At 42.2% G+C, this 16,085-nt stretch overlaps 1 protein-coding gene across 5 annotated transcripts in view; it reads left to right on the top strand.

Annotated features, from left to right (window-relative positions):
* Positions 1-16,085, top strand: part of PPFIA2 (PTPRF interacting protein alpha 2) — a 677,602-nt gene that overhangs the window by 498,680 nt on the left and 162,837 nt on the right. For all 5 annotated transcript variants that reach the window (XM_044979837.1, XM_044979845.1, XM_044979876.1 and 2 more), the window contains one exon: positions 13,621-13,737. In XM_044979837.1, coding sequence (XP_044835772.1) covers positions 13,621-13,737 — 117 coding nt within the window. The remainder of the gene's footprint in view (positions 1-13,620; positions 13,738-16,085) is intronic.

Below are 16,085 nucleotides of genomic sequence, written 5' to 3'. Positions count from 1 at the left end.
ACTGTGATTTTTCTTAAATTTATTTGTTCAAAATTATTCACTGAATAATTTCTGTGAATAATTCTTGGTGTGAAAAAGAATTATGAGCAGTTTCTTGAGAGTATTTGCACTAATTGGACACTTAATATGTTCTCTAATTAGATAAGCATATTATCTTGTGAATTTCCACTCTCAAATTTCAAATGTGTTTTCCTTCATTATTCTGCAGATTTTGTAAAATTTAACATTTGTGGTCATTCCTGCCAGAGATTTGAACAAAAGAGGGAAGATTGTGGGTAGGAAACATAATTGGTGAAATCCTGGCCTCATTGAAGTCAGAGGGAGTTTTGCATTGACATCCATGGAGCCAGGATTTCACTCAGTGTGTTTAACCAAAGAGAGACAAGAAATAAACTTAAAGCTAAACTTGAAGCCTGTCATCATCTGATTTCATTGCTTGTTTGTTGCATCCCTTTGTCTTTGTCTCTTTTGGATTGTATGCTCTTTCAGGGCAGAGACTGTTGGACATTACTGCAATAGAAATAATAACAGTAAACCCATTCCCTAAAATATGCACGGAAAGAGAGCATAAAAATGTGCAAATCATGTCAACGCAACTACATTAAAATATATTCACAGAAAATGTATTGTGATATTCACCCATCTCTAATTTGCACTCTTATTTGGTACTGGGTTCTGAAGTGGACAAATAGCCCGTTCAGATTTTGGAGTGAATGTATAGGGCGAGGGGGTGGCATGATGGGGCTATGTTCCTGATTCAGGACATAGCTATATGTGACATTCTTGGAAAAAACCCTGGACCAGTGAGGGCTTCTGTCACTGCCTGCCCTCTAACTTTGGGGGTGGCTTTATGCTGTGCAGCTATGGTTTAGAGCTCTGACATTAGTAATGAGCCCACAGGCATAAGCTCTCTCCAGCCTAGTTACTCCTTGCAGCATGACACCAATAACCCTTCCAGTCCAGAGTCTCCCCTCATCTTTCTTGAATTCTGAATTATTAGACACTCAGTCTTTTCCCCTCTGGTTTGTCACCACCAAAGGTGTGAAACCAGCCCCCCCAGACACCAGCTTGCTTTGGCACATACACTCTCCATACAGTTTGCACACCAGGGACCTGCTTAGGATAAAAATAAACAAGAAGTTTAATAGAAAAACCACTGATTGAAAAATGAAACAGTAAGGGGAAGCAAACATATACAAGCTACATGGAAAATAAACATAGAAACACCACCTCAGGTTTTACGCTTCCATATTCAGTAAAATCTCTTTTCTAATACAAGTTATCTATTGCTTTAACACAGTTTTTCCAAATACTCCCTAGCTATAGGAGGGATCCAGTGTTCTCCTGCTATGACACTGTCCCTCGAGGTCTTGATTAAAAAAAAAATTCTCAGTCCCAAACCTGTTTTGAAAAGGTAATTTCCCATTTTCTTTCTCTTAGTCCATGGTGACTCAGTTTATTCATAGTGGAGAAATTCCCTCTTGACTTGATAGGTTGGATGATTCATGTCTTCCCATTAACTCCAATGGTCTATTGTTGTCTTTTCCTGGGCTGGACAGTGGATGGTGTAGCATTATTTGTAGTGTTTAATGTGCCATATATTTAATGTAATTGTCAGAGAGGGTACAATGCTTACTTGAAGCCAGTTTTGCGTAAATACCTGGTTTGGGGAGGTGCCTCTTCCCACTTAACTGCTCACCATCCTGCTGTGAGCTGTAGTTGAAGTTTGCAGTGTAGATTATGAGCACAGTTTTCTATACACACAAATAACCCAGACTCATAACCACAGTCTGTATGTGTATCTCATAATGACAATCAAGTTCAGAACATGACAAGCTTTCGTAAAAGACCTTACTTGATATACTTTTATAGTATGATAATACATTATGTAACCATTTGGTTTAACTACTCATTCTGTGGATTTAAACAGTCTGTTCTCTCCTTTGGGTGTCTGAACTCTGATTGTCACACGATCACAATTTATAATGGTTGGAATTTAGAAGGTTGGGCCTTAGGGAAACCATAAAAAAGATACTTTATAGTCAAAACAAGGAAATTGATGCATGAATAAGGATATTTTCAGAGGAGCGGTTGAGATAGAGCAATGTTTTCGAGATTGTAAGGTTTGCATATGTAGAGCCTTGTAAATCTGGGGATATCTGTTTGTACAAGGGTTCGCTGGGGCATGACCCTCTCCGGGGCTGCAGGGAACCACACCGGCTCACTACCCACAGTTGGTCCCGGGGAATTAGTCTGGCCATGGGGTCTCCCTCGGTAGTCCTCGCTGTAGCCGGCAGAAACTCGGTCAGCCCGGCCCTGCGCATACCACTGGTTGCAGCTACATATGTGAAATTTTATGCACATTATTTAGAATTAATTAGCATATTTGCAAATAATTTGCATATAACCATAACTTCAGTTTTCGAAAGAAATTGTGTAGATTTAGTGGTGATGAATGGCTTTGGTTTGACAGCCCTGGTACATGAAGTCCTCTGTTTACATACAAGGCTGCAGCAGAACATGGTTCCCATACACTCTGCTCTGCGAGTGTGTGTGTGAACCCTGATCTAGGAGAGTGAAGGGGTGATTTACAGTAGGAATAATAGTTTCCATGTCCAATTAGGTTACTGGCCTCTTTATGAGCCTGCCAATTAGTGATGGTGTATGTGATGTAGGAACTGGAACTCAGGAGGATTCAGGGGGTCTGGGGTCTTCAGCGGTGGGGGGCCCCCGCTTCATTGGTAATTCGGCGGCGGGGGGTCCTTCTGCTCCGGGACCCACCACCGAAGTGCCCTAAAGACCCACGGCACTTTGGCAGTAATTCGGCGGCAGGGGGTCCTTCCCCACCGCCGAAGACCTGGAGCAGAAGAAGCTCCGGGGGCCCGGGCCCCACGAGAGTTTTCCGGGGCCCCCGGAGCGAGTGAAGGACCCCACTCCAGGGCCCCCAAAAAACTCTCATGGGGACCCTGCAGGGCCCGGGGCCTGGGGCAAATTGCCCCACTTGCCCCCCCCCCGGGCGTCCCTGCTGGAACTGAAACCCATCAGACTCATCCTATAGAGGGCCACCAAAACATGCATTAGAGGAGAATAATTTTTAATTCCTGTTGATTTGGGCTAGATTCAAAGTGATGTATAGGTGATAAGCTCTGTACTTGATATGTCAGTGTCTTGAGGCCTCCAATAAATGCTAATGTTACAACTCCAAGAATTAGGCTTGTTTACTTGTATGGTGAGTTTCTTAACTTAAATCACATTCTGTCCATCTTGGAGCTTGCACATGCTAGGATCCTCCACTATCTATATTATGCAGACTTAACTTTTTATAATATATATAGATATAGCTATCAAAGTCCTTCAAAAACTAAACTCTGGTGTATGCCACAGCAGAGAGGTAAGATACGGTAAGAAAAGGGGAAAGAAACATAACTAACATTAGCATAATGCTTTCCCCAAGCTTTATATTGGCACACCATGATACTCCCTTTACAGAGTCATTTTTACAGTAGAAACAGTTATATTTTCATGTCCCTTTATGTAAATAAGAAAAGAATTTACCCTCTATATTTTAGAAAGTTGTGGGGGGGGGGAAAGGGAGAAATGAACAGGATAAAAACTTCTCATTTCTTCCAGTACTAAGAGCATGTGCAGAGTACAATAAGGAAGCTGCAGGAATTCTCTGCATTTTTTACATGTATGGAGCAATGGACAGGACTCTTAACTATTCCATTGCTCCCTACCACTCTTTCCAGGCAAGCGCAACTCACGGTATGGGAAACTCTGGACTATGGTAAAGCAGCCCCAGGAAAGTGGCGCAACACCAAACAGGTGACTGGGGCAGAGGAGTTATTATTATACAGATCTCTTAGGCCTTGTCTACACTGGGGGGGAGGGGGAATCTAAGTTATGCAACTTCAGCCAGGGCCGCCCAGATGATTCAGGGGGCCTGGGGCAGGGCTGGGTCTTCAGCGGCAATTCAGCAGCGAGTCCCTCTCGGAGGGAAGGACCTGCCACCGAATTGCCGTGGAAGAATGAAGCGGCAGCGGTACAGCAGCCTAGGTGCCGCCGATCGCGGGGTTTTTTTTATTTCTTTCTCTGCCGCTTGCGGCGCTTGCACTCACCAGGCGGCGCTCTGAGGCTTTGGCAGCACTTCAGCGGCAGGTCCGCTGCATGGAAGGACCCACTGCCAAAGACCCAGAGTGAGTGAAGGGCCCGCCACCAAAGTGCCATCGAAAACCTAGGGTAGTTTGCGGGACCCCTGCGGGGCCCGGGGCAAATTGCCCCACTTGCCCCTCCCCCCGCCCCCGGGTGGCCCTGACGTCAGCTATGTGAATAACGTAGCTGAAGTTGATGTACTTAGACCAACTCACTGCGGTGTCTTCACTGTGGTGAGTCGACTGCTGCCGCTCCCCTGTCGACTCTGCCTGCACCTCTCGCAGCGGTGGAGTACAGGAGTCGATGGGAGGGCACTCGGTCGATTTATTGCATCTAGACTAGATGCGATAAATAGATCCCTGCTGTCTCATTTGCTGCTCGCCGATCCAGCGGGTAGTGTAGACATACCCTTAACACACAAGGAGTGATGAAGTTAGGAGAGTGGCTGAATGTTTGGGGAATAGCTGCTTTTTGTACAAACACCTGTATTTTAAGGAGAATCAAAGTACTCTTGCAACAAACAAGTTGCAAATGGTTACTCGTTATTCACTGTTTGTCACAGTGAATGGTTATGAACAGCCCCATAATCTTGTGCAGTTGCTCTGTGCACTGAGCCTGTGGTCTCACTACCAGCCTTGTGCTGAGACCATTAGAATGTGCCAGGCTTTGGAAAAAAATTCTACTGGTTGCCACAATGAAGCTGTTGACTTGGGAAGAAAGGAGTAAGCAAGAAGAAAGAAAAGCTGCTTCTCCTGGTGCTGTGACTTCACAGTTATTGAAGAATTGCTAACCCCAAATGTTCATGAATCAGGCAGAATCATGGGATACTTTGGAGGTTCTTTTTTAGGCCTTCTGCTTTTTCAGCCTTTACGGTTCACATTTTTAAACTTTTCTCTGCAGCATGAAAGGGTAGAAAATTAACTTTTTTTTCAATAATGAAAGCTGAGATTCTCACATACTCATATCATTCCAGGAGCTGAGAAAAACAAATACAGTATATGCCCAATTCTCCAAACAGCATAGGGAACACAGATTGTATTAGTGTAATTGGGAATTTGGATAACCGAGAGGGGAGGAACCATTCAGCAGTGTGATGGCCTCCCCCATGGCTGGTGTCTCATTCTCCTTGCAGTCCTGCTGGGGCCTCTGCTCTGGCCCCACCCATTCACACCCGTGACAGTGGGGCTGCAGGGGGCTCCCTGTGTTGCTGCAGGAGCCATTCAGCAGTAGGATGGCCTCCCCCAAGGCCAGTGGCTCTTCTTCCTTCTCCTCCTCCTCCTTGCAGTTCGGGCCTAGGATTTCTTCTCTAGTATCCAAATCCCTTCCTGTTCCCCAGCACGAAATGCATATTACTTCACCTCCTTACATTTATACTTTATATTTTCACATAAGTACTTTGGGTCAAAATCTGCATTTCAGTTTGTCTTTGCATTGAAATCAGTGAGTCACACCAAAAGCCATAATTTGGAACTCACTATGTAGTGAATCCATTTGGCTCATAACTCAAAAGTGTGACTTTCCCTACAAAGTTTACATTTGAGATCAGTTATTTAAACTGTTGTCTCTTTGAGCCCTCTCACATGTGTAATCCTAATTGTGGAGTTACCACATGCACTCGGAAGTTAAATGTAGGTTAAAAAATGAAATTTAGAAAATTATGCTTTAAGGTTGAAGCGTGGCTTTGTCCTGAAAAAAAAAACTGTGAAAGTGACAGTGTCGGGTCCCAAAGTGTGCCTTCTCTCACTGACTTTCAGATCCAATGTGCTCAATTTACAGATAAATAGATTACTTTTTCTAGCTTCCATTCACATAAACTTTAACCTGGGATCTGAAAGTTGTAAATGTAAAAAGGGGTCAATTATGAATTTGCCAGGGTGCCAGTTAGATTTTAAAGCTGAAATCTAACAAAGTAGTTTTGCCAATATATAATAGAATCCAAAGGATAACCCATTTTTATTGAGTCCAGGGAGCATTTGTTTACTAGTTTAACGCTGGGTTCTTTTAGATCGGGGCGGGCAAACTTTTTGGCCTGAGGACCACATCAGGTTTCCAGAACTGAATGGAGGGCCAGATAGGGGAGACCCCTATCTGATCCCCCCTGCTTCTCACCCCCTGACAGCCCCCCCCCGGGACTCCAACCCCATCCAATCCCCCCTGTTCCCTGTCCCCTGATGGCCCCCCCGGACTCTGCCCCATCCACCACCCCCTGCTCCCTGTCCCCTGACCGCCCCCAGACCTCCCCCACCACTGCCCCCCATCACCCCATCCAACCCCCCTCTTCTTCCTGACTGCCACCCCTGGGATCCCTGTCCCCATTCAACCACCCCTGTTCCCTGCCCCCTGACCACCCTGACCCCTATCCACACCCCCGCCCCCGACCACCACCCCAAACTCCCCTGCCCTCTTACCGCGCTGCCTGGAGCGCCGTCCAGAGCACCTGTCGGGCCGCGGCTCTGCAGCTGTGCTGCCCGGCCACCAAGGGCATTGCGCCAGCGTCACAGTGAGCTGAGGCTTCGGGGAAGGGGCTGGGGGCTAGCCTCCCAGGCCAGGAGCTCCAGGGCCGGGCAGGAGGGTCTCGCGGGCCAGATGTGGCCCGTGGGCTGTAGTTTGCCCACCTCTGTTTTAGATAGATAGATAGAAAGATAGATAAAATCAACAGTTCACCACTCAAAGGTAGACACAACCAATTGTGAGTACTATAAACACACAACAGATTTGCAGTAATTATCACAGGCTAGAGCTGAGGCTTGGCAGTTATATCAGTAACTTGAACTGTTTTTTAAGATTTCTTATTACGTTTACTTATGATCAACAATTCTCCATTCTTTAGGACCCATCATATTTATCACATTTACAAGGGTGCATTTGTCTTTACAGCACTTTGAAGAGTGCAGTTATCTCTCTTTAACTAGTTTAGTCCAAAAGGGACAAGTTTAGAATATTAAAAGCAATTGCTTAAAACAATTCTTTTCAATCTCTCTTAGGTCAATTTGCTTGGACTTATAAAGGAGTTAAAATCTAAAATATGATTATTGGAGGTCTCACTAGACAGTGTAGATTCAGCAAGATAACCTACAGTTATTTACCGTATATACTCGTTCATAAGCCAAATATTTTTGGTAAAAAAGTGACGCATCAAAGAGCCGGGGTCGACTGATAAACAGGTCTACACCAAAATTTGATTATTTTAAACTCTATGGAATCATTGAATTTAATATCTAATACATTGTTTACCTAGAGCGTCTGCAAGCATGGAGCCTCTCAGCTCCCTATGGCTGCGGTTCACTGCAGACACTCCAAGTAAACAAAACGTCCCACCAGCAGCTTACCCTGACAGGCCGGGAGCAAAAGTTTGCTGACCCATTTATTGATGTCAATTCTGCAGCCTTTTAAAGTTGCAAAGTGGACTAGATTTGCTTGAAAGGAATACTAAAAGAGCAATGCTGCAGATCTGCATGACATTTGACCCATGCATTTCACGAAATGCTATGCCTTACAAGCCAATCAGAAAAATACAATGAATGATAGTACTATAGCACTGGTGTCAGTCCGCTACTTTGTAATTTGATCTCTTCATGCATTCCTACCAATGGATCTCATAAGTCTTGAAAATATCACATTGGGGGGAGGGATAGCTCAGTGGTGTGATCAGTGGCCTGCTAAACCCAGGGTTGTGAGTTCAATTCTTGAGGGGGCCACTTAAGGATCTGGGGCAAAAATCAGTACTTGGTCCTGCTAGTGAAGGTACAGGGCTGGACTCAATGACCTTTCAAGGTCCCTTCCAGTTCTAGGAGATGGGATATCTCCAATTATCATTATTATTTTTTAACATGCAGATCGATGGAATCTCTTATAAAATTGAAATAGCCTGTTATCCCCACAGACATGCCAATCTACAGGACTGCTTTGAAATAAACAAAGAGCAACAATAATTTGACAGTGATAAAGCAGGTGACATTCCTATATAAAGTCCTACAAAATCTATAACTATTATAATAATAATCTATTTTCATAGTAGTATTTAAAATGAACTGTGAAATCAAAAGAAAAAGATCTGCTTATCACACAGCGTTCAAACTTAAAGTTGTTGAATATGCAGAAGCAAACACTAATTGCACCGCTGCTCGTGAATTCTGTATCAATGAGAAGCAAGTAAGAGAATGGCAAAAAAATAAAACACACTAAAAGACATGCCAAGAAGCAAGAAAAAATGTCCAACGAGGTGCGCTTAATTTCCTGAGCTAGAGAAAGATCTCAATAATTGGGTTGTTGAATGTCCACAAAATGGGTACATTGTCACGAGAACTGGAATGTGTCTGCATGCTCTGCAACTGTCGAAAGACGACAAATACAAGTTAGTAAAGCCGGCAATGTTTGTCACATCAGCGGGTTGGTGTACTCGCTTCATGAACCATCATGGTCTCTGTCTTCATCAGCGAACAAAGCGCAAAAGCTGCCGAGAGATCTGGAAGAAAAAATACAATCTTTCCAAAGGTTTATTATAAAATATCGAAAGGAATGTGCATTTGAACTGTCAAAAATAGGAAATATGGATGAAACACCAGTGACATTCGATCTCCTGAGCAACAGAATGGTAACAGGTGTTGGTGAAAAAACAGTTTTAATTAAAACCTCTGGCCATGAAAAAATCCATTTTATGGTGGTTTTATCGTGTTTGGCACATGGATCAAAGCTCCCCCCTGTTGTTATTTTTAAAAGAAAAACCTTGCCTAAACACATGAAATTTCCTGCTGGAGTTGTCATACGTGCACACAAAAAGGGTTGGATGGATGAAAGTGGGACTATTGAATGGCTGGAAAAACAGTGGAATAAGAGAGCAGGAGCACTTTTCAAGAAACCTGCTATGCTCCTTTGGGACATGTTCAAGGCACACAAGATGGATGAGGTGAAAAATGTGGCCAAAAATATGAAAACTACTTTGGCTGTAATACCTGGAGGCTTAACTTCAGTTCTACAACTTGATGTCTGCCTGAACAAACTCTTTAAAGACAGGCTATGCAAAATGTGGTCTGAATGGATGTGCTCAGGCATGGCAAAGTTGACAAAAGACGGGAATCTTATGAAGCCTGAAATCAGTCTGGTCGCCCAGTGGTTCAAGGACACGTGGGTGTCCATTCCCTCGGAAATGATAGAAAAATCATTTAGGAAATGCTGTATCAGCAATGTACTCAACTGGTCAGAAGATGTTGCCATAATGACACAATAGAGGCTGATAATGAGAAGGAATCTGAGTCTGAAGATGACACTGCCAACATCTACGATGACAATGCAGGTGCAGCTGTGACTGAAGCAGAGTTTAATGAACTGTTTGGTGAATAAGAGACTGATTCAGACTTTGAAAGATTTTAAGACTTTTTAAAGTGTCATTTTGTTCTAAGTTACTTTTTTTAAATATCCATTTACTGATTTTAAGTATTGACTGTAATTTTGAAGGTGAATACATATTTGTTCAGTTATTATAACAGGTTTTTTGTTAGATTACATTAAAATAACTCTAGCAAAACTTTTGAATGTTTCTTGTGATGCCAGCTTTTAAAATATAGCAGGGGTTGGAAAACTTTTGCTCCCAGACCATCAGGGTAAGCTGCTGGCAGGTCAGGACATGCCACTTCCCCCAGCTCCCATTGGCTGGGAACGGCAAACCGTGGACACTGGGAGCTGAGGGGCTCCGCCTGCAGATGTTCCAAGTAAACAAAATGTCCAGGCCCACTAGCATCTTACCCTAACAGGCCAGGAGCCAAAGTTTGCCAACCCCTAAAATATAGGGTCGGCTTATGAAAGGGCCATACAGTTTTTGCTATTTTTACCTAACCATCTTGAGGGGGTTGGCTTGTAAACGAATGGGCTAATGAACGAGTATATACGGCATATTAAAGAATAGAAGGGAAATACAATCTTTGAAATGAAATCTCATCACTTCTTATCACTTACCCTGGGATTGGGAAAGTCCTTTCCACACAGCTGGTCCAGGCTTTGGTCGCACTTAGGATTTTTCAGCTTCTTGTGTTGGGTTCGCTCAAGGAACCTGAGCACATGGTGACTCAGTACTAGGACTCATTAGAGGGAGCCACCCTCTGATTCCTATTGGACATGTGCCTAGTGGGTGCTCAAATTTCAGCTTTTTGTTTCTCTGCTGCTTCCATTGGTATCTAGTAGATGGTGGTGGTGTATAACAAATTTCCTTAATCCTTTTCTTTTTGGAGGCTTTTTAAGTTTGTTTCTTTTCAAAGATTGTATTTCATTATTTGCTGTCAATTGGAATCTCTCTCCCCTTTTAAGCAATTGCTCTTAATATCCTAAAGTTATACCCTGGTTTATATCTTTTAACATTTCTCCTTCCTTGTGCCAAACAATTCCTATTACTTCTAGAATACAGCAATTATTTACAATGAAATCCAACAAAATCCTTATAATCTTCTAAATTTGGAGGACATAATACATAGTCCTTGGTTATACATAGGCATTTCATATTATTTAGGACTTACAATAGAAAAAGAGACATTTTCCACAGATAGAAGTATACAGATCTGACTCACAAGGCAAACAAATGTCCAGATTCTAATTTGGGTTGAAAGACAAATTATTCATGGTATATTTGATTGACAAGGAAACAGTGTATAGTTTTTAAGAGGGGTAAAATCATGTGTTTTGCATTTCTTGAGGTAACTGTTTGCCCAATTTGACCTTCAGTCTTAAAGCCACATTGCTAGTTTGTCTGGCTATGTTGAAAGAATGACAGAAGACATTGGATATAGGTTTAATCAGGGCGCAACTTTATTATTAGCTGTCTGGGACTAACCTGGCAGATAAAATGTGCAGTGCAGGTGAAACCCTGATAATTAATTTGCGGGGGAGGGTGAGTGCTTTTACCAGTCCCCCTCCCCCCCCACATTTCCATCCATGTCCCTCCAGCAGATCCCCTGCTGGGAACCTCCAGTTTCAGCCAATTTGGGGGGGGGTGCTTCCACCAGCTCCCCACCTTTCTGTCCATGTCCCTTCAGCAGATCCCCTTTTGGGAACCTCCAATTCCAGCCAATTTCTTTTTTGTGGGGGTGGGCTTTCATCAGCTCCCACCCCCTTCATCCAGGTTCCTCCAGCAGTTCCCTTGCTGGGACCTTACCAACCACCCCCCTCGTAGGAGGGGTTAAGGTGAACTATAATGATGGGGGGTTGGCTCCCTGATGTACCAATAAAAGGAGTCCCTAACTGCCCCCAACTGGCTCAATTACCAAGCACCTCTCTCTCCTTCATTGCTTTTCCAAGTCATTTATCCATTCTTTTGTGCCTTAATTTATGGAGTACCTGCACTAGCCTGTTACGAGTGATGCGGGAAGGGTCCAGGCCCAGGCTGACCTTTTTAAACCCCTCATTCTTAGGTGGTGAGTCATCCACCACCCTGACTGCTTTTCCAGCAGTTTTACATCTCCCCCGCTTCCCCCAAGCCAGAAAGTATTGCCCTCTTCTCCCGGCCAGCCAGACACCCCCCACCCTCTCCCCCGCCTTGCTCAAAGTGCAGGGCGGTGATTGTTTAATGTACAGCTTTCCCACCCATTTCTTTTCCTGGTCCACTTATTGTGCAATGGGCCACTTTGAATAGGAAAGCTGTGCATGACTCTTGTTTGGTAAGTTGGAGTTCTTTTTAGCTAGGTTGGGAGGGAGAAAGAGATTTTATCCATATGCACATTATGAGAGATAATTAACAATACCCTCATTTAGCCATTTAAGGTTCTATAGTTGGAGAGGAATGCCTAATCTTGGCTGATCTGTGACCCTGTAGACAAAGTGTCTTGCATGATGTGAACCATTTTCTTATTGGTGTATCCTATTTTGGGCTAAACGGAGATGGATAGATTTCCTTATTTTTGAGGGCCAGAAGGAATCATTATTTATTAATAATTCAAGGCATATCTGTCTCATATATCCTGTGCAGAGTCAAACTGGGCTCTTTCCATTCTGTGCATCATGAAATGAATGAAGGGAATAAAATTCAATAAAGACAAGTGAAAAGTATTTAAGAAGGAAAAATAAAAATCTGGAGTTATAATCCATCACAAATTGAATATAAGCCCAACAATGTGATGGACTTGCAAAAAAGGCAAATAGCATTCTGGGGTATATTAATAGCCTTGTTATATTTAAGACCCAAGAAGTATTTTTTCTGATCTGCTCTGCACTGGTGAGCTTCAGCTGGAGTATTGTGTCCAGTTTGGGGCACTACACTTGAAGAAAGATGTGGACAAATAGGAGAGATTCCAGAGATAAAACAAAAATGATAAAAGGTTTAGAAAACCTGACCTCTGAGGAAAGATTAAAAACACTGGGCATGTTTAATCTTGAGAAAGAAGATTGAGGGGGGACCTGATAACAGTGTTCAGGTATAAGAAGGCTGTTATAAAGAGGACTGTATTTATTGTTTTCCATGTCCGCTGAAGGTAGGACAAGAAGTAATGAGCTTACTCTGCAGCAAGGGACATTTAGGTTAGATATTAGGGAAAACTTTCTATCAGGATAGTTAAGTTCCGAAATGGGCTTCCAAAGGAGGCTGTGGAATCCCCATTGTTTTTAATAAACGGTTAGAAAAACACCTGTATACTTGGTCCTGCCTCGTGTCCTACATTTCCATGATTCTATGGTTATCTTCAGTAACAAAGATTCTGTAAGTGGAACTTAATTAACAGTTCTGATGACAATATGCAAGCCAGAAGGGAATCAAGCTTCCTCTCCAAAAACGGTGTTCGCCTTTTAGTACTAATAAGAGTTGAAATAGGTTAAACATAAAAACAATTAAACTACAAGCAAATGTAATTTAACTAGGAAAGTAAGGAATTCAAACAGGATGCATATATGTTGAGTAAGATGTTGCCATTTTTGCATAGTTGATTTTCACATAATAAACTACGCTTTACAAATATATATCATAATCACTGAAAGTTAAGAAATTCATACTTAGAACAGACACTTCATTTTACATAATGGCTTGTTTCTTCTTGGCCTTTTGGCCAGGTTTTCCTGTAGTGTGCTTTATATCTGTTGTTTTCTTTATGAAGGACTGTATCCTGTCCAGCTAGGGAAGTGAACTCAGTGACCTAATAGCTCTTTCAGATTTCTAACCAATAATAAATGAAAAATGCCCCATCACTCGGTGATGTTAAATATGAGTAAGCAAGCCTTAATATTGCATTTGTTACTATTTATTGATTTATGTCATATGTTCAATATTATTTAAACATCATTTTTATAAGTTTGTGCCCTAATCATTCTTCTTATTTATAAATGATAATATTTTTATAAATCCCTTTCAAATGTCTGCCCCAAATCCACAGTTGAAGCCAGGTAGATGGCTCCTCCTTTGTCTGCAAGGATCGGATCAAGTCCTTAATACATTTCATGCTAACCTGATTGGTGATTTCTATGACGCTAACCATTTATTTCTCTTCTCATTCACAGATTGTAGCTTTACGTGAACAAAATGCACACATTCAAAGGAAAATGGCATCTGGAGAAGGGCCTGCTGAATCCGAACATATTGAAGGAATGGAGCCAGGGCAAAAGGTTCATGAAAAGGTATAAAACAATTGTTTTTTTCCTCAGTGAGTCAAGGTAAAGAGAAATGTTGAAACTAAAACCAACATAATAATCAGATTCAGATACTGGCTCAGTTCTGGTCCATCAAGCAAATCCAGGTTGTTGGACCCTAGCTGTAGAAAGTCCCCACCAGATGCCAGAGAAGGCTGGCACATCCCAGAACATGAACAGAACACTTGGGCCTCTTCCAGTGTGACTTTTATGTAGCCCCACCTGGAAATTAAAGTTTTTCCCAAGTGGAAACTCGTGGAAGGACAAAGATAGTAATGTAAACCATGAATCACTCTCTTCTGGAAATTCCAGAAGACTCCATTAAAATCATTAAATGGATCTCTGGGAGATCCAATAGAACTATGAACTAATACACCAATAGATCCATTGCTCTGTTCCAAAATCTCATATTTTCATACAGCTAATAGGAAGTAATATGTAAAATGTCTGTGAATCTTCTCCTATTTCAGACTTTCTGTTGGAATACTTGCCTGACTTTCCACTTTCAAACCTTCACTTATTACTTTCAAATAATGCACACTATTACCCTAAAAAAACTACTAAATAATACCAATAGTGCTTAGCACTGTATAGTGTTTTACATGTTCAAAATGCTTTATAAACAGTAAATTAATTCCCATGACATGCATGGGAGGTCAGTAAGTATGCATTACTGTCCTCATGTCTCAGATAGAGAAATTGGTGCAGTTAGAGTGAGTGTTTTGCCCAGTGCCTCAGAGGTGGCTTATATGAAAGCCAGTTTAGATCTTACGTTCTCAGTCCTTTGCTCAGGCCACTAGTGCTTGCCTCTCTCTGATGCTAAGTGAAGTCTTCTCAAAATTCTGTTTATTACATATAGATTGATAATTAAAAGGAACTCATTGAACCTCCATTTTTGTGATTGTCCACAGGATTTAGACTTCTAGACACCTAATTGTGGTTGCAAGTTTTTGTCTTGGAAAAATTAGAGGCTGCTTGTCAATATAAGGATGACAGTCTTGAGGCACCTTTGAACTTGCTATTTAATGACTGGCTGGGTAGGGTGCTCAAAGCCATATGACAGTGCCCACAGCAACTGTATTTGCTTTGTAGACCATGAAATACAATCTCACGTAAGAGTTTCTAATAAACTCATACTATAGTCCATTATTATTCCAATTATTCATTATTGTTTCTTAATTGTAATTACATGATAGGATCTCACCTTGTAAATTCTAATGCCTAGTTGAGTTTCTGTAGGATTATGAGGCTATCAGCACTCCTCAGTAACACCAGTAGTGCCCCAGAGGATGTTCCTGGGAACCTATCCTTAATAATTCTATCGCTAAACTGAAAGGAAGTTTGTGGTGATTTGAGTTCACTGCTTCTGGTGGAGTTCACCCCTCTACACAATCTATGCCTGAGAACACACATTTCTGGGCCTCGTAAAAATAGTTGTGAAGAGTAAATTTTTTGCCTTTGCACCAAGAATTACTAATTTTCAAAATAATTTCCAAGGGACATCCTAGGACTCCTCTAAAAGATATTTATCCCCCTCTGATTCTCATCCATATCAATTATGCAAACTGAAGACCATGCTAGTCTATCCGTTTAAAAAGAACAAGGTATAAGATTTTGCAGTTTGTGCACTCTATATAAGATTGTCTGCTTGGAAGTTCTGGTTATGAGAACATATTTTTGTTTAAATGGAAAACAGATGAATAGTTCCGCTGCGATGCATAGGGTATTGCACAGGAGGAGGCTGGGAGGCAAAGTTTGTTGTAAGCCTGTTCTGGTACAGTTGGCACATCATTATTGACCAGCACTTTTGGGTCCTGCTGTTTGGTGCTCTTGAAGTACCAGCCAGAACAGTGACTGGGGTATCCAGAGTCTAAGTAGTAGGAAAGAATTTCTTCTTGTCCCATTGAGGGTGTGTGGAAAAGCAGTTTCCAGAATAGCCTACAAGAGGATGGAAAAAAACATACTCTAGTAGCCAGGAAGAAGGGAGAACTAGAAAGAGGAAAGTGTGGTTCTTCCTTCCAGATAACCAGTATGGAGGGGAGAGTAAAGGGAGCGATACCCTTCAGGTAACCCAGAGTGAGGAGGAGAAAGTTTAGGTCCAGTCCTTCTAGAAGTTAGTGTATCAGGGCTATGAGATAACCACAGGTATGGAATTTGGATAAAGGATTTGCCTCTGAGGGGAAAAATGAGAAATTTAGAACAAGATTTCATATGGAATTTGATTTTAGCCATCCATGAAGCTATTTCTGTCTCCTCCTCTCTTTGCTGCCCCATGTTAATAAGGTAAAATGCAAATACAAAGTGCAGTTTGGCAAATTGCTGACATGAGTAGAACT

This window comes from Mauremys mutica, chromosome 1, assembly GCF_020497125.1.
Source record: "Mauremys mutica isolate MM-2020 ecotype Southern chromosome 1, ASM2049712v1, whole genome shotgun sequence".
Lineage (NCBI taxonomy): Eukaryota > Metazoa > Chordata > Testudines > Geoemydidae > Mauremys > Mauremys mutica.
The sequence above is the reverse complement of the archived record's forward strand: the minus strand, read 5'-3'. Positions and strand labels throughout refer to the sequence as shown.